Source organism: Sapajus apella, unplaced genomic scaffold (assembly GCF_009761245.1).
Source record: "Sapajus apella isolate SASKATOON/1434 unplaced genomic scaffold, GSC_monkey_1.0 scaffold57, whole genome shotgun sequence".
Classification (NCBI taxonomy): Eukaryota; Metazoa; Chordata; class Mammalia; order Primates; family Cebidae; genus Sapajus; species Sapajus apella.
In genome coordinates this window covers 10,026,680-10,044,661 of record NW_022436997.1, presented here as the reverse complement: position 1 = coordinate 10,044,661, position 17,982 = coordinate 10,026,680, and the positions used below count along the sequence as shown (strand labels likewise).

Genomic DNA, 17,982 nt, shown 5'->3' with positions numbered 1-17,982 from the left:
CCCATTGCATACTGATGGAGGGAAAAAAATGTATCTGACCTCTATCTTATATAATACACAAAAATCTATTAGAGATGTACTACAAACGTAAATGTGAAAGTTAGTGAAATAAAGCTTTTAGAAGGACACATAGAGACTATCTATAAGACCTGGTGTAAGCAAAAAAGTTAAAACAGCACACAAAGGCACTGCCTATCAAACAGAGATAAACAGGACCTTATTAAGAACTTCTATGAATTAAAACATGACATTAAATGAATGCAAAGGCATTACACAGAAAAGGAAAAGTTGTTTACAGCACATATAAATGACAAAGGACAAATGATATTAAAAACACTTCTTCAAATTAAAAAAATGACTATTTTTTTAAATGGGAAAAAAATTACTTTGACACTTCAAAGAGAAGCATATCCAAATGGACATTAAAAATGTGACAATGTGCCCAACTTCATTAGTCACTAGAGAAAGCAAACTGAAAGCACAGTGAGACATCACTACCCACAGATTGATGGCTAAAATAAAATAGACACAATTATCAGATCTTGGCAAGAATGTAAAACAATCAGAATGCTCATCTAGTACTTATGGGGATGGTAATTCGTCCCATCATTTTTTAAATGGCATTTTTAATAAAGATGAACTCAAACATATCTTGTGACCCAAAAATTACATCCTGAGATCTATAGTACACAGTAATATATGCATATATTCACCAGAAGACATGTACTGCAGTGTTTATAGCAGCACTATTCAAAATAGCCCCACACCGAAGGGTACTCAAGTGTCATCAGAAGTAGAATGGGTAAACTACTGCAATACACAAGAAGAATGAATAATCTTCAAGTATACATAACTATGTAGATGAATTCCACAGGTGTAATGTTGAACAAAGGCTAGACAGATTATGATTCCTTTTAGATGGAGAATAAAACCAGGCAAAGCTAACTTGATGTGGGGTGGGAGAGGGAAGCAATTGCCAAAGACTATTGAGGGGGTGCTGGTTGGATACATGTGTTTATTTTGTGAAAATTCAGTGATTTGTGTACTTTTCTATATATATTTTATATGTTGGTGAAAAGGAAAAGAACACAGCTGAAGGACAGTGGGATGACAGAGTTAAAGATCATGGTAGATGATGCCTGGAGTGAGACCTGGTGGATCCGTAAGGACTGAAAGCAAGAAGGTGCTGGGGACATTGAGAAAGTAGAGGATGCACATGTGTTAGGAAGTTAAAGAATTTGGGTGGGACGAAAGGAGTGAGAGATTTGGGTGAATGGGGGTTTGTGGTCAGGGGTGGGAAGATTGGAGGTAAGATTTTCAAGGTGGATTAGTTCTGTATGATGATGAGGTCTGGAGTGGGAAAGGTTGTAGGTGGAGTTCATTGGAGTCCAGCAAGGCAAGGGATTGAGAAGCCCAGCAGGGCACTGAACAGGTGTTCCATGTGGACTGGGACATAAGTCAGATGTTCACAGGGTTTAGAGGCCACAGAAAGAGAACGTCCCAGTTATTTGTTTTTAGACTGCACTTATAGCTGCAAGGACAAAACCCAACTGAAACTACCCTAAGCAGGAAAGAGGATGTATTGTCTTCCATTAGTGACAGGCTGGGGTAGAGCTCCAGATTGCTGGATACAGGCATTAAAATGGTCAGGGGGACTGCTTTCCTCTCCCTTTCTCCCAGTTTCAGCTACCTTTTACTTGGATTCAGGGTGTCCTTATAGTGAGTCATCCCTGATGATACCAGGAGAAACCCTAGGTGTGACATGAAATGGCCCCACTTGGACTATGTGCCCCCCTTGAAGTGGGAGTGGAACTGCACCCCTGAAACACTCTCACTGAGAGTCAGGGGTGGCCATTTGTTGAGAATGAGGGGTGGCCATGCCAAAACCATACCTCTAACTTGGAGGTTAGCCCATGCCAAATTAGCCTGCCCGTCTCTGGTTTCTAATCAGGAGGGATGCAGTGAAGATGTGAGGACCCTTGTTGCTTCAGCTGGTCATCACCAAAAACATTTACTGGATGATTCTATGTGGAGGAGAAAAACCAGAAGAGGTCTGCCCAAGGCCAGAAGCTTCTCTGAATTGCGTGTGGGGGTGCAGGGTAGTGGCATCTAGCTAGCTTGACAAAGAAATTTGGCCTCTTCTGGTTTCTTACATTTAAATTCCCCCATCTCCAAACTGTCTCTTGTGTCTTAACAGACTGAGTATGCTTTTTCTTCATTTCAGCCAGCTGGGATTTTTTATTTTATTTTATTTTATTTTGCTTCATCTTTCTGTTTGTCTATAATGCTCATCTCACTTTTCCATCTTGTCTGTGTGCATTTCTCTTTTCCTGGCCTTGTCTCAGGGAGGAGGAGGAAGAGGAAGAGGAGCAGCCAATCACGGAGCCCAATTCAGAAGAAGAGAGAGAGGATGATGCCTCCTGTCAGGGCAAGGACAGGTACCTAGGACTGGAGCCTCCCAAGCTCACACTAAAAGTGGGAGGCTCCTTCCTAATGATAGTTCACTGCCTTCTAGTGGCCACCTCCCTTCCTCACTGGCTCCCATTTGCAAACCCTTACTTACCCTGTTCACAGAGCCACAGAACCACTGGTTTTGTAGAAATACCTGAGCATGTTTTCATTAGAGAACTGCACTTGTTATTGAAATCCTGCCTTCCTAACCATACTTTATGGAAAAATCACTGGTTTTCTCCCCACTGCTCCCTCCCTCATTGAGTGCTTTAGCTCAGCCAGATTGACGGTGACTAAAAATCTCCCCTAAGAAGATTCTCTCCCTTTCAGCATTGTAGTAAGAATTCTACATGTTCCCTTTTTCCCAATTTTACCAGTACCATATTAGCTAAAATGTGTGGGTAACTACTATATTAATGACTCAGGCTTGTTTTTTTATCCAAACGAACGGTAACATCGTCACCTCATGCATCACAGCAAAATTTCCCAGTATTTATTTTCACACCCAAGACAACTAACATAATTCTGTAGCCCTTTGGGGAGCTTGCTGTCCTCTACTCACCTCCTTTGCACAGTGCTTTCTTTCTATCCTCAGGCAATGCTGACAGACCTTGCAGATATTTTTAAATTCTGTAGATATTTTCCCCAAATGATGTCTGTAAAAACAATAAAAATTCCTCATGGGTAGTTTTATTTTCCAGTATTTAGAAATAATTCTAAAATTGAATGGTTTTCTTCACTTAATTGATTGCCACTGCAAATGGACATTTTTACTGTTTTTTTTTTTTTCCTACAATAAGCAAAGCAAAAAGATCCTGGATGGATCCAAGTAAAATCTTTCTCTTGACAACTTTAGATTTAATGGAGTCTTTGCTACTGATGCCTCATCTGCCAGGCTAGCAGTGCGCACACAAGCTCTCAGATGAGCTCATTTGATACTCAGACTCCTGCCATGCCCAGGGGTCATAGAATCTTCTCTGAACTGACAAATTAATGATTGCTTCCTCCCATTTGGAAATGTCTGAGAAGAAGCCAGCAGGATGTGGAGAGAGGAAAGGAATGAGCTGATGATAGAGAATTAGCCACACATTTCAGAAAAGATAAGCATGAAACAGAGCCCCTGCTGTGCCTAGAGCTAGTGATTGATTACTTAGAGGTGCTCTGGAAAGGGAGGATGTTTGGTCACCATCCCACTGTCAGTTGAAGATGAGCTGTAGGAAATTCTGTAGACTATCACTGAAACAGGGATATGCCTCCCTATCTGCTTAAAGGTGTGTGTTCTGTCTCACCCGCACAAACCCTTAAACCCTCAGGTATGCACATGCTTCTGCAACTTCAGACCAGATGGAAGAATCTGGCTGGAAAGGGCAGCCTTCAAAGGCATCCCTGTTAATGATGTGCTGTCTCTACCTAGGATTGTTATTTATACAGGTAGATTATTGTTTATCTTATGCCCAGAAGAGTGTCTGACTCCACAAAGTGATGCCAGAGGGCATCCTTTACCCAAGATGATCAGGCTTTTCAGTGTTAGGAAATAAACATGTGCATGTTAAATACCAGAGCTTGATCTTGTTAGTACCTAGGTATTCATTAACCTTCATCTGGATGTTATTTGTTCTCTGGCGTAAACTTTGAGACCTTAAAGGATTTTCCCTTCCTTCTGTTGGGTTGGTGTCTCTGCCGCCTTGCTTCCTGCTGGCTTCGCTTAGTGTGTGCTCACCCCTGGGGCAGTGCCCTGAGCTCACTACAGCATGACCGTCTTCCCCTCAACCCAGGGAAACTGGTGTGCCTGCCCTTATGTACAGGTAGAGCTCTGAATTTGAGGCAGAAAAGAAGACAGCTCATATTCCATGTTCATACGAACATGGCTGGGAGTCAAGTTCTCTGGTAGAAGACGGGAAAAATGCAAAGTTTAACATAGATTCCCAGGTTATAAATGTATGTGTTAAAATGTCCAAGTATCTAAATCCAGCCCCTTGAAGATGGAAAGCTCTTTTTTTAGTTTTATAATACTTAACTGATAATTTAAAAATCGTATATAATGTCAGGTGCGGTGGCACATGTCTGTAATTCCAACAGTTTGGGAGGCTGAGGCAGGCAGATCACTTGATGTCAGGAGTTCAAGTCCAGCCGGACCAACATGATGAAACCTCATCCCTACTAAATATACAAAATTAGACAGATGTGGTAGTGCATGCCTGTAATCCCAGCTACTTGGGAGGCTGAGGCAGGAGGGTCACTTGAACCCTGGAGGCAAAGTTTGCAGTGAGCCAAGATTGCGCCATTGCACTCTAGCCTGGGCAACAAGAGCAAAACTCTGTCTCAGAAAAAAAAAAGTATATAAGATTTACAACGTGATGATTTGATATATGTATACACTGAGTAATGATGACCACAATCAATGAACACATCTATCACCTCCCATAGTTACTGTGTGTGGAGGGGGCTGAGGTCAGGATTTTATACCTGTAACTGTGGCGGAATAAGGCCTGTCTGAAGGAGTCTGGATGTCACAGGCATAGTGGGAGGCCCTGGAGAAAGTATGAAATGGGCAAAATTTGTCTTTATTATCCTGGCCCCTCCTTTTTAGCTCTTTGCCTTCCTCACTGGCATTTTTTCTCCTTTTCTCTTAGCCATACCTGCTTCCATGAAAGGTTCTGGGAGAAGTTACTAAAGTACATGGCTTTGCGGAATACTTTCTCCTCAAGGTTGGGCTTTTTTGCAGGAGAACAGATCTGCTATTTGACCAAGACAGAGATGAAGTTCCAATTGCGGAGATTCAAGTGCCAAAATAAGCAGCAGGGAGAAACGAGGGAGGGCCAGGGTGCAGAAGAGTCTTTGGGGCTCCATTACATCCCTTCCCAAAGTCTCTTACACCGAGAGGCCAGATTTGGTCTGGGAGCTGCCTCCTTGCCCTCTGTAAGTCCTACCTCCCAGTTTGACAAGCCCAGTATGTCAGGATTGCTTGGGCACACCAAAGCTTCTGGTGACAGGCTTTTATGCTGCACTTCGAGAAACACAGCTGGATTCGGCAGTGAGTGATAACTACAGAAGTGGCTTTTGGCCTGTCTTTCTCTTTTTCCTAACCTGTGCTCCCTCTCTCCCAAATCCTTCTTCTTCCTCCTCCTCTTCCCTGCTGGTGCAACAGCAAGGTCAGCCTCGCCTCAGGGCAGACCCCCACTGGAAAGGATGCTGCTCCCAAGAGTTCTGCCCTCCCTGCTGTCTTGAATGCCGCCTCGCAGGGAAAGCTGCTCCTGGCCACCTCTGCAGGCGGGACCCCCATGCTCAGCGGGTCCTGTGGGCCTCAGGGCACCCAGTCTACTCTCCTGTCACCCCCTGCCTCAGCTGCTCGGCCCTCCTCCGCTACACCCAGCTCCCTGAAGGTGTCACCAACCATAGACAAGCTGCCCTACGTGCCCCACAGCCCCTTCCACCTCTTCTCCTATGACTTCGAGGACTCCCCACTGTCCACCAAGGAGAAAGAAGCAGAGTCCCAGAAGGAAAACAGGTAGATTTGCTCACAGGGAGGCTTATTTGAGATTAACTCGGGGAGGAGAACGCAGTGTGTTAACTGCACCCCTTGGCTTGGTTTCTGCCATGTTTTTTTTGTGGATTTCAGCCCAAGCACAGAGCAGTTGTGGCATACCTCTAAGTTGCTGACCCCCAACTAAATAATGACCAGTGTTTACATAGATGCAGAGAAACTGTTATCTGTTTGAATTAAGGGGATCATTTATTAAAATATGATTACTAATGGTTTTTAAACATAAGGTTTTACATATGTATTGTGTGTCCAAATTTATATATCTTGTACCCAGCCATGTGACATGAAGTCTTTTTGACTCTTAAGAATATATCAAAATCCTTTGCTATCTTTCCATGCCACATTGTGAGTGGGGTTTTATTCCTTTGACAGTTCCTCTGATTCTGTCTCTTTGAGCACATATTCCGCCTCTGAGCCTTACAACTTCCGATCTTTCTCTTCTAATAGGTGGGTGTCTTCATTTTCTTTCCCTTTTCTAAGCTTTCTGTTTTATATTATAATGTATGCATTTTTCTTTTCAAAGAATGCTAATATCATCCCATAACATGACACACAATTACAGTTTGAACTACTTCATAGGTATTAATATAATTATATTATTTTACTGTGAACACTTAAATAATTCTTATCAAGAATGAAGATGGGAGCAGAGGGAGGTGTGCAAATCAGAATAACCCAGAGAATGTTTAACAGGTGCCTGCCTGTATGAATGCCTTTCACTTTTGCCTGCATTAAGAGCTCTCTGCCAGAGTGGGGAACTGGGAGTAGAGTTGGCATATTTTGAACAGTCGGTTGTCCAAAATCAATAGTTGATCATTCTAATGGTCACTTCATCTTAGAGTAATTATAATAGTAGCTGACTCTCCATGAAATTAGCACTTTAAAGTATTACTTTACCCTTGAGAAGTAGGTTCTATTACAGGCCCTTATTACAGTGAGGAAACTGAGGCACAGAAAGGCTAAGGACCTTGGCCAGAGTCATTCAGCTAGTATGTTGCAGAGCAGTTTCAACCCCAGGAAGCCTGTTCCAGAGTCATTTCCTAACCCATACACGCGGCTGCTGTCTGCCATTTGGGCAGTCAGCCACTTTCTCTCCTTACTGCACTCGCCACACCATACCAAGGCAAGTCCTTGTTTGTGAGATGATTTTGCCGGAGCCTGTTTGGGGCACCGCAGCCTGGGTGCCCTCCTCTACGTGAAGCTGCATCATGTTTTAAATGAAGGCTTATAGGACCCCAACCTTGAAGGCAGCTCTTTCACACCGTGAAAATGACCAATCTTTATGGGCATCAGACCTTTCATCTAATAAATAGGAGGACTAATCTAGAACTATGATTGTTAACAATTTTTGTTGAAGTTTTAAGTAGCCTGTGTATAGTTTTTAAAATTATGTTTATATAGTTGATGTAATTTGTCAATTATATATATATATATATATATATATATATATATATATATACACACACACACACACACACATATACATATATATAGACCTTGGGGCTTCAGATTTAACTGATCTAATTCTGGAACACCTACCTATACCTACTTGGAAAAGCCAGTTCTTAGTCAAATGAGATTTAATTTATGTCAGAAGAAGGATGACTTCATGTTTCAGTTCAAATAAGCGAGCTTATATGCATCCCTGACAATAGTCTTATTTCTGAGGCCAATTCTCAGGTAGGTGGGCACTAGACAGGGATGAGGCATGAGATCGCGATCCTACTGTTTCTCTGGATAAATAAAGCTCCATCTTCTCCCTCCTCCATACTTCTTAAATAATTCCCTCAGGAGTGATGTTTCCCTTTGCTTGGGACCCTGGAGATTTTATAGCACAAGGCAGTGTCCCACACTGATTCTACCTGCTCAGGAGTTTCTTTTCTTTCTAAAAATGGAAAATTATTTTGGAAGGAGAGGCAAGAAAGGACTGGGAGACCCTTCGAGCAGTGTGGGGAGATCGATTTTTTAAAAGAGCAGATATGGAACTTGCGGATCTGAAAAATAATTTCCTCTTGTTTCCAGGATGGTTTTGCATACCTCCAGCAGTTGTAAACTCAGTTTCTTTCTTTTTTTTGTGACGGAGTCTTACTCTGTCACCAGGCTGGAGTATAGTGGTGTGATCTCAGCTCACCACAACCTCCACCTCCTGGGTTCAAGCGATTCTCCTATCTCAGCCTCCTGAGTAGCTGGGACTACAGGCGCACACCACCACACCCAGCTATTTTTTTGTATTTTAGTAGAAACGGGGTTTCACCATGCTGGCCAGGATAGCCTCAATCTGCTGACCTTGTGATCTGCCTGCCTCAGCCTCTCAAAGTGCTGGGATTAGAGGCACGAGCCACCGCACCTGGCCCTTTTTCTCTTCTTCTTTTCTTTTTTTTTTTTTTTACATACCCTAATTGTATTATCCCAGTGAACTGAATTTGAATACCTTGAAACTACAAGTTTTCTGCAGGTCTCTTCTAGGTCTACAATTCCAGGATTGTTGTTCTCTTTCACACAGTTTTTGTGGAATGAATCCAACATAACTCTTACACCCTCTAAGAATAATATCTATGTGCAAGTTAGGAGCTGAAAAATATTTTGGCGATGTCATCTTTCCCAAAGAGTGTGTTAGCCCATGGTCATGATCCTGGTCTTTCTGGTGATAGTCTCGGCCCTAGCTGGGGCTTTCCTGGGCTCCAGATCCTTCCCATTTGGTCTGCAAGCTTCATTACTACTTGTACTCCTGGGGGTGGGAGCAATAGAAACAGATAAGCTGTCCAGTTGAAGATACATAAATTGTGAAAAACAGCTGCTTGCTTGTAAATGAAGGTTGACTTTGATTTAACTGAGCAAAGTTTGTAAACTTTTAAAATCAGTTGTCCAACAGGAGCTTGGATACTGTATAAATATTGTTTGTTCCTATTGATTTTCTGATGTTCACTTGCTGTGGTTTTCATGGGTCTGTGTGGCCACAGATGGACTACTCAGTGGTTGACAGCAATTGAATGGGTTATAATAATAAAGACCAACCAGTTAGTCATCAAAAAGAATCCTCACCCTCCATGAGGAAAAAAAAAAAGTGCTGAAGAGTGAATTGTATGATCTAGTTAGTTTGGCTGAAATTGAGATGCAAAATTAGACTATGAGGCATTTTAATTAATTGCTTAGCCGTTAGAAAAACAAAAGGAGGGAAAATCATATTCTGCTTGTTTTCTTTCCATAGCGTCATTTAAACACAATTTCAGCAAAGTGATCCTGTTAAAACGTTCTACAGGATGTCCACTTGTGGTGGGAAGGGGTTTGTTTTAGCTGCCGGAGTAAGATGACAAGTTGAGCATCCAGGCAGCTGCTGACACAGGTGTGGAGCCTGTGCTGAATGAGCTGTATCAAGGTCTCGTCTCTGAAGGCTCTAGGCATCATGGGGTGCAGCCTCCTTTCCATCCCTTATCACAGTGTTTGCTGCCTAGTTTCTTTCGCTCTCTGCTCATTGGCTTTCTCTCCCTTCGTATGTTTCTTTCATCCTTTGCCTTTGTGCTTCCTATGTGGCCTGTGGTTTGGGAGCCCTCTTGAAAAATTAAACCAACACTCACTTGAAGAAGCAATTAACCTGTTTGACATGTAGAGTGTTGGGTTTCTTAAGAGAAAACGAGTGCCCAGAAGCCAAGTCCCGTAAAGAAGGTGTGTTAATAGTGGAAGATGGAATACAGTGATGTGCTCTGAGCTTCTCTGGCACTGAGAACATGGTGGGCATGTGACATTAGATAAAAAAATAAGGACAGCAACAGCCAAGATGACCAGAGCTAGCAGCACAGGATAGATTAGATTTGGGTATCATAATGGAAAATAAAATGTCAGTATTTTATTTTCCATTATCATAATGAAATTTCTTATTGAAAACTAAAATTTCATTTCTATATTCTTTTTTAAAAACAGCCCCATTTTTATAGTATTTTTCTATACTTAGTCTTTGACTTTTGAGAATATTTTTCCACAAATGTGATCAAACTGTGTATAATATTATATCCTGATGTTTTCATTTAGCCCTATTATCATTTTTCATGTTGTGACTTACAATATTGGTAATTATTTTTAAAGGTTGCATAATATTTCATTGACAAATACTATATCATACTTTCTTAGCCATTTCCACATTGTTATCTGGTTGAGTAGCTTCTAGTTTTCCACCATGATCTAAATAATGCTCCACTATTTGCAGGAAAGAAAAAGAATAAAAGATAAATAATGCTCCAATAAGTGTCTTCCTGCATGACATTTCAATGTATAAATAACTATAAGATTATTTCCTTATGTTATCTTCTCCAAAATTGACTTACTCTGTCAAAGGATACACTCATTTTGAAGTCAGTTTGCTTTTCAGAAGTGATTCTGACTTCTGTTGATGCGACTTTGGACTGGATTCTCCATGTGCAAGAAGGTCTTTGTGTACTTATACCATAGTGACTGTTAGGATCCTACACATTCTGCTACAGTGTACCTAACCAGTTTAGTGGAAGGAGTGGGCCCTGCTCTGTGGCTGGGTAGGTTTAACAGGCAAAGCTCTCTGAGTCTCATTAGCTGTAAGTAATCCTGAGTGTTTTGAGCCCATGCTAGGGCTTCAAATGATGATTTGTTTTCTGGGAGTGCCTGAGTGATGATAGCTGAATGCAGTCTGCTAAAGGGCATCTATTCTGAAAAACAGAAATCTAGAATTTTACAAATCTTGAAATTTAGCTTGTCAGAGATGTCTGGAAAATAATCAAATGTCATGTAAACCTCATGGCTGTAATTTTGGTTCAGGGGAAATGTTGGATGAAAACATGAATACATGCACCTTTAAGGAGCAGGCCAGTCCTGAAAGCCTGGGGAGAGTTTCTCCTCAATCAGTGAGCATGCGATGGGATTACATTGAATGAATGAAATTGATTTGGAAATACTAAAGTGGAATTTTAAATAAGATGTTTCTTTAGCCAACCATATGGTATTTCTTACAGACCTGTGATGGAATTAACACTAATTATACCACCATGTGAGGCAAGAAAAATCTTCATGGTTCAAGTGAAAATGATTTGGATGTTTAATTTATGTTATCAAATAATTTTAATGTACATTTAAAAAGACAGGACCTGTTAGGGTTTTATTTAAACCTTTTGCCATAAACCTTACTGCCTAGTGGTTTTGGACTTTGGGAAACTCCTCATATGAGAAATTGTCAGGACGAAAATGTGAGGGAACAAACCTCTTTAGGTAGAATTACCATTAACAGTGGTAGCATAGACTTGTTTCTCTTGCAAAAATTAAAATGGTTTGCTAAGTCTTATTTACTGGCTTGTACTCATTTATCTGTCCTTTTTCCCCCAACTTAAACCTCTGCACTTCTCAGATACAGCAACTTTGGCAACAGCTCTTATCACTCCTCAAGACCCTCATCTGGATCTAGTGTGCCCACCACCCCCACTTCATCTGTCTCACCCCCACAGGAGGCCAGGTTGGAAAGGTAAGTTCCACAAGCATGCTGATGGCTTCACAGTCCTCAGCCTCAATTTCATTAAATGTGGTTTAAGGAAAAATATAAATAAAAGACATGAAGTATTTTCCTTTACAGAACATCATCCTAAGCCAGCAATATTTTATCTTTCTTTCAGATTGTTTACTAAGCAAATATTTTATTAGAGGTGATATTTTAATATTATTGTCTCATCTCCCTACACAATTTCCATAGAAAGTGTAAAAATGTCTTCTAACCTATTTGTGTGAATGTTTTGATTCATTCCTTAAAAAGTGTTCTAGATCTTATGTAAGCTCTGCAATTTGTTATATACACATCAGTTTTCACCGTTGAATGATTAAATCTGTGTAAATCAGAAAGTAGTGGGCACATTAAGGTGCCATATAATTAGTTCAGGACCTACCAGAAGAGGAAAGAATTGTATGGGTACATGGAAGGAATTTAACTTGGCAAGAGTATTAGACCACCGGAAATTAACTGATTAAGACTCCCAGAAGCAAATGATTGCTCAAGGATGTGTTTACAAGGGAAAGGTAAGACCTGTAATTTTAGAACAGTTAGAAAGTTACCCGTACATGGCAAGAGTGCTAAGTTAGAGAAGACTGGTTAGAATTCCAGCTCATTCACTTAGAAGTTATTTAAACCCTGAGGGTAAATGCCAATTACAGCAACCCTTACTTTAGAGGCTGATTTTGATGAACAAACAAAAGTCCACTTGAGAGTGCTGTGTGAAGCCTACCATACATATCTGGTGGGAGCAGATAGTGTAGGAGATGATGGCATGTCACTTCCAGCAGCATCTCTTCGTCAGGAATCTAGTCGTGAGCAATTCACAGAGATGACTGGCTTCAAATCGCAAATTTAAAACAACCTGTGTTCCACATTTAGATCCTCTTCTATGTGTATTCTGAAGTATGTTTTGCTGAGTGCTGCTGGTCATTGGAGGCTTGGTCGGGTTGAGAGCAGGCAAGACCTTAAGCCCTGGGAGGAAGGGGTGTCAGTGGGGTTTGCCTAGTCACATGTCATGGTTAACATCGAAGATGACATGTAGATCCTATGATGTCAAGCCCTCAGATTCCACAGTGCAGCGTGGCCCTCGGCTGGGCACACTCAGGCTAAGTTAGGTCTTGATAATAAGATAATCATTTGATTACCTTGAAGACACCCTTACCTGTCTGTAGTTCTGTCCTTTACCCTCAGGCACCTCCTGTTGGGATTAGTCAAAATTACCTGTAGTCCTGAAGAGGTCACCATACAGATGCCCCTTGTCATATGAGATATAAGATCTGGGGCCAAAGTGAGGAATACTGGAATGTGACTGCTATGACATTGCACATCTTGCATCTGCCAGGCTGCCAGCTCCTCAGGGACTAGAACCAGGCTCTGTTCATTGTTGTGTTCCCTACAGTGCCTGGGACCCGGCAACAGTAGAGCCACAGTAAACATTGATGGAAGGATGGGGTGAATTAGATGTTCACAGGTTGAGAACACTTTGGAGGTCTGTGAAGTTACAAAGTTATACAGATGGGGGTCCATGTGGTCCACACGATTACCAAAGCCCTGGACTTTGGAGATATTATCCCAGGTTCTGAAAGGGAAGCCCCAGCTTCTGCCTGCTTTTCTACCCCTGGAATCTCAGGTCCAGGTTTGGGCTAGAAGATCCAGGATCCTAAAGGATTCCTGTCTGCGTCTCCCCCTCTGCCTGGGCTGGCTAAAGTGCCCCTGGGGATAAGGAGGGCAGGCAGTTAAACCAGGAACAGTAGAATTGGATCCCAGAGTACCTTGAACATCTTGAGGAAGAGACTGGACTTTACCCTGAGACAACTGGAGCTGTTCAAGTTTGGAAGCAGGAGGCAACCAATTCGAATTTGTTAGTAGCATAGAACAAGCCACTGGGGTGAGGCTGAAGGAACAGGGGCCGCTAGAAGCTGTCAGAGTCCAAGAGAGATGACACTGCCCAACATGGCAGTAGCTGTGGGACTTGTGAGGAGCAGCACGTTTGCCAGAGTTTGCTGCCACCTGGAATGTAAGAGCAGGAGATGCAAAATGAGTAGAGGTTCAGGCTTGCGTGAGTGTGTGGATGTTAGAAACAGTGAACTGGGATGATACTAGAAGAAAAGCAAATTTGGTGGGGATTTCCAGCCTGGGGGGCATGCGAGGTCTAAGGAGCCTGTTTGACACCCAGGGAGATGTTCCAGAGGCCCTGCAGAGGTGTGGACTCAGCAGTCCTTGGCTTGAAGAAGGCTCTGGAGTTAAATTCTTCTGAGAGAGCCTGGCATTGGGACGGGGTCACTGCGGAGCAACAGTGGTGGGGTGACTCTTATTCTAAGCTCCTTTCCCTCTTACAGTATGCTATTGCTGTAGAAACTTGGTTTTCTTTCCTATCTACTCTATCCATGGACAAGTAAGGTAGCTTCTAAGAGTCTATCACCTCCATTATGTTTGCTTGTCTTTTTGTCCGTCACCTTGTGTGGCTCTGAAAAGCCACCTGATAACTCATTTGACATATCAGGTGTGCAGTTTTATTAAGACTAGGAAATCACTGGACCTGGCTGTATAAACCCACTTTACTTATGTTTTATAAGTGGGAAAAAAAAGAAATAAGAGGATCTACCAACTCCAAGTCATACTTATGCACCATTGCCCAAGCGTATTACATCAGTTTGACTCATGGTAATAGATACTTTTTATAAAGTTTGATATTTTTTTCTTTTTTGTATTTGACAACGGATTTATTTGGATGTCATCCATAATCTAATTTCACCTATACAAGTATTTCTTGCCCTACTAAGATGTGTGATTATTTTTACTGGGGTATATATACTTTAGTAGAATTCGTAAGATTTATGGTTGGGATGTTTTATATATACATATATTATTAAAACCAAATAGGAACTATATTGCAAACAATAGTTGCATTTCTGCAACGAGGACCCACATCTTCTGTGAGCATAATAGCCCGACTAATAAACACTGTGCCCGAGTCTCTACAACACTAGGAAGTTCTAGAACTTCGTTCCCTTGATTTGGAAACAAGACTACTCCACTGAAGTCCTAGGATGATCAGGCCAACTAAAACACCCTTTAGGCACCTTGGCTCACTTTGGCAATGGAAGTAGACATCGTCATGAGCTTGGAGTTTTCCATTTCTTCCCCCCAAGTATATTAATGTGTTAGATGTTGATAAAACTGGGAATGATAAATTGACAGAGAAAGGAAGTGCTGAAGTAACAATATGCAAAATTAAGTCAAGACAAGGATATTAAAATGCACACATCTCCACGTCTCCTTCTACAGCTTTGTTAATAGGATTCTCTTTCAGAAATAGAGTGGCATTTTCATGCAATTGGAACTTCAGAGAAACAGAACAAAACAAGGAAACCAGAACCTTTTGCAAATGACCTCAGGAATACAAGATGCAACTGTTTAATAAAAGCAGACTTTTAAAACACTTCACTTTTTGAAAGTGTACTTTTTGAGCAGAAAGTTTCTAAATATTTTCTTTATGAAAGAAAACAAAATGACAGGAATATTTGAACCATTTGTGTTCAAGTATTCAAATGAAACAAATAACAAGCAAACAACAACTATGCCTCAAGCACCCTTGTGGCTGTGGGGTTTTGGGAAAGGCCCGGCCCATCCTCTTCCCATCCCTGTAGTGACATCTCCGTCTTGTGGACTTTTTCATAAATGGCCGCTAGAGGCTTGTCTTGTCTAATACAAGGAAACTGTAAGTCCAAGCCCTGGGACTGAGGGTGTGCTGGGACTAGAGAGGCCACCTAGAGTGAGCCTGTCCTGCACTGTGAGTGCTCAGTGGGAAGATGTTGTAGGAACCTCAGGCCCAGATTTAGAATGTCAGAGAGGACTCCTCTGTGGACATGCTGTGCTAAAACCCAAAGGATCCATATGCACTTTAACCATGGATTCAGTTCTCTTTTCCACTTATAATAGTGCCATTGTTTACTATAAGTGACACTGACCTACCTGTTTTTCAGATTAATGTCGAGAGCCCTTAGCAGATTTTGGGACTGGTCTTTCTCATAGGGTTGTCCCAGCAGAGTTGTTCCTACTTCCTGTAAGATTATAAACCCAGATATAAGTAATGACATCTCGTTAAGGAGTGGAGTAGTACTCGTGGATGATAAGGGATGAATAAAGGATATAACCTTTTTTGTGTGCAGTAAGAACACTTAACATGAGATCTACCCTCTTAACAAATGTTGAAGTATGCAGTAGTTATTATTAACTGTAGGCACTATGTTGTGTAGGAGATCTCTGGAACTTACTCATAATAACTCCCCATATCCCCCTTTCCCCAACCCCCTGGTAATCATCATTCTGTTGTCTACTTCTGAATCTCTGACCATTTTAGATGCCTCATATGAGGGTCATTGAGTTGTTGTTTGTCATTGTATTATAGAAGTTCTTTATAAACTGTCATAAGGCAGCAATCATTTTTCTCATTGTTGTTTTTACTTTTATTGTGTTTTTTACCATGTAGAATCAATTTCATGAGTTCATCTTTTCCATTGTCAGGGTTTTGTGTTCCTACTAAAGAAGACATTTTCCTCCTGGTTTCTTCTAGTACTTCTGTAGCTCCATTTTGTCACATTTAAATATTTTATCTATCTGGAAATTATTTTGGCAAATAGTATGAGGCAGAGGTTCAACTTCAGCTTTTTCGTGCATTCAACACCATGTATTGAATAATCGTTTTTTCCCTACCATGTGTCAGATACTAACAGGAATGTACGTTTGGTTATGTGTCAGTGTGTTCAAATTGTTCTTAGGAGTATCTCCCCTCTCTCTCTCTTCCTGCTCTCTTCCTTCTCTGATCAGTCTTACTGACCTCTCAGGAGCTCTCCTTCCTCCCAGTTTTTGGCTTTACCACTTTCTTCATGGTCATTGGAATACAACTGTGTCATGTGCTGCTTTGGAACAGTCATATTATCATTGCATCACCTGCTTTTAGGAGGTTTTGTATAGTGATTGACAGTGCTGTAGTAAAGAACACAGTCATAGGAAGCAGGGAGAGTTGGAAGCCTTCTGTGCTTAGTGGTGGCTGCTCCTCCCAGTTTAAGCTCTCGGTTATGGGAATCTCACCTATCTCTACCATGTTTATGGAGACTCCTCCCTCAGAATCCACGTCTCGGTTTCCATGCATTTCCTGCCTGTTTGCAGTTACTGTAGCTCTTCCAGTCATGGCCTGCTGGGTATGTCTTTTGACTACTGTCCAGTGTGTGACTTGCAAGTACTTGTGCCTTCTTCATCCTTGTTGCCGATTCCAAGTGGACTATCTATTCCCTATGAATCCACATGCTTGTGTCTTCCCATTCTTGTCGGCTTTGGCTTTGATCATTTCCTGCCCTGACCTCACTAGTCATCTGCATGTGCCTTGAAGTCCTACTTGGGTTTTTGAGTCACTGTTTTTTGTGGATATGTGATCTGAGTGTTTTTCTGGATCCCAGATGCTTGCTGGCTGTGTTCTATCACTTGGCCTACCCAATACTTACTGTAAAAAAATTGTCAGTGGAATTGAGAGCCCCACTGTGCAATGGGATTCTAGTTAAAAAAATAAGTTGGTTGATCAAAGTACGTTTTTTCAAAAATCTCTGAGAAAATCCCAAATAGAATGTAAAATAATGGGATAAAGGACATTGTCTTTCTATGCGACACAGTTAGTGGCACCCAGTCCACAAATGCCAGTAGGAAATCAGCAGTACCAATGTGGCCTGATTCCCCACCATTCAAACAAAGACGCTGTGTTCTCCTTAGACTGTACAGAAGCAGTCTTCCCACTTGCCTGCTGCTAGTTCCTGACAGCAATCTTGTTACAAACAATAAGAGTTCCTGTAAGGCAAAATGTGGTCCCAATTAATTGATTGTGTTACATCCAAAGTACACAAGAGGAGAAGCACCAGTCCTATTGATGGAGTAAGATCACAGAGGGGTCTGGGTCTCTAATGGCAGCTTCATGAAGTGACTGTGGGCACTAGGGGACCTGGGCTGTGCTGTGCCACAGGACTCTGGGTCCTCAGCAGGTACTAAAGGTTCTTTCTCCCATGTATGTTTTAGATCTCACTCAACTTTTTCTCACCATTCCTACTCCCATCTTTGCCACAGTTTTCAGTTGTCACTTGCCACATTGGTTTTATACCATTATTGTACAAAGATCACAGAGCAAAAAGGTGTGTGTGTGTGTGTGTGTGTGTGTGTGTGTGTGTCAGAGACAGAGAGAGAGAGAGAGAGAGAGAGAAATTTCTCCTTCGGAAAATGTATTACTGATCTGGGCACAGTAGTTCATGCCTATAATCCTAGCACTTTGGGAGGCTGAGGTGGAAGGATTGCTTGAGCCCAGGAGTTCGTGACCAACCTAGGAAACAAAGTGAGACCCCAGGTGCAGTGGCTTATGCCCATGGCCACAGCTACTCAGGAGGCTGAGGCAGGAAGATCACTTGAGCCCAGGAGTTGGCAGCTGCAGTGAGCTAAGATCATG

At 41.8% G+C, this 17,982-nt stretch overlaps 1 protein-coding gene across 12 annotated transcripts in view; it reads left to right on the top strand.

Annotated features, from left to right (window-relative positions):
• The window catches only part of FHOD3 (formin homology 2 domain containing 3), a 490,075-nt gene that overhangs the window by 358,481 nt on the left and 113,612 nt on the right, over positions 1 to 17,982 (top strand). For 5 of the 12 annotated variants that reach the window (XM_032245410.1, XM_032245412.1, XM_032245411.1 and 2 more), the window contains 4 exons: positions 2,346 to 2,438; positions 5,600 to 5,959; positions 6,368 to 6,442; positions 11,361 to 11,474. The exons of 3 other annotated variants lie outside the window; for them this stretch is intronic. In XM_032245410.1, coding sequence (XP_032101301.1) covers positions 2,346 to 2,438; positions 5,600 to 5,959; positions 6,368 to 6,442; positions 11,361 to 11,474 — 642 coding nt within the window. The remainder of the gene's footprint in view (positions 1 to 2,345; positions 2,439 to 5,599; positions 5,960 to 6,367; positions 6,443 to 11,360; positions 11,475 to 17,982) is intronic. 4 more of the 12 variants (XM_032245416.1, XM_032245415.1, XM_032245414.1 and 1 more) reach the window with 2 other exon arrangements.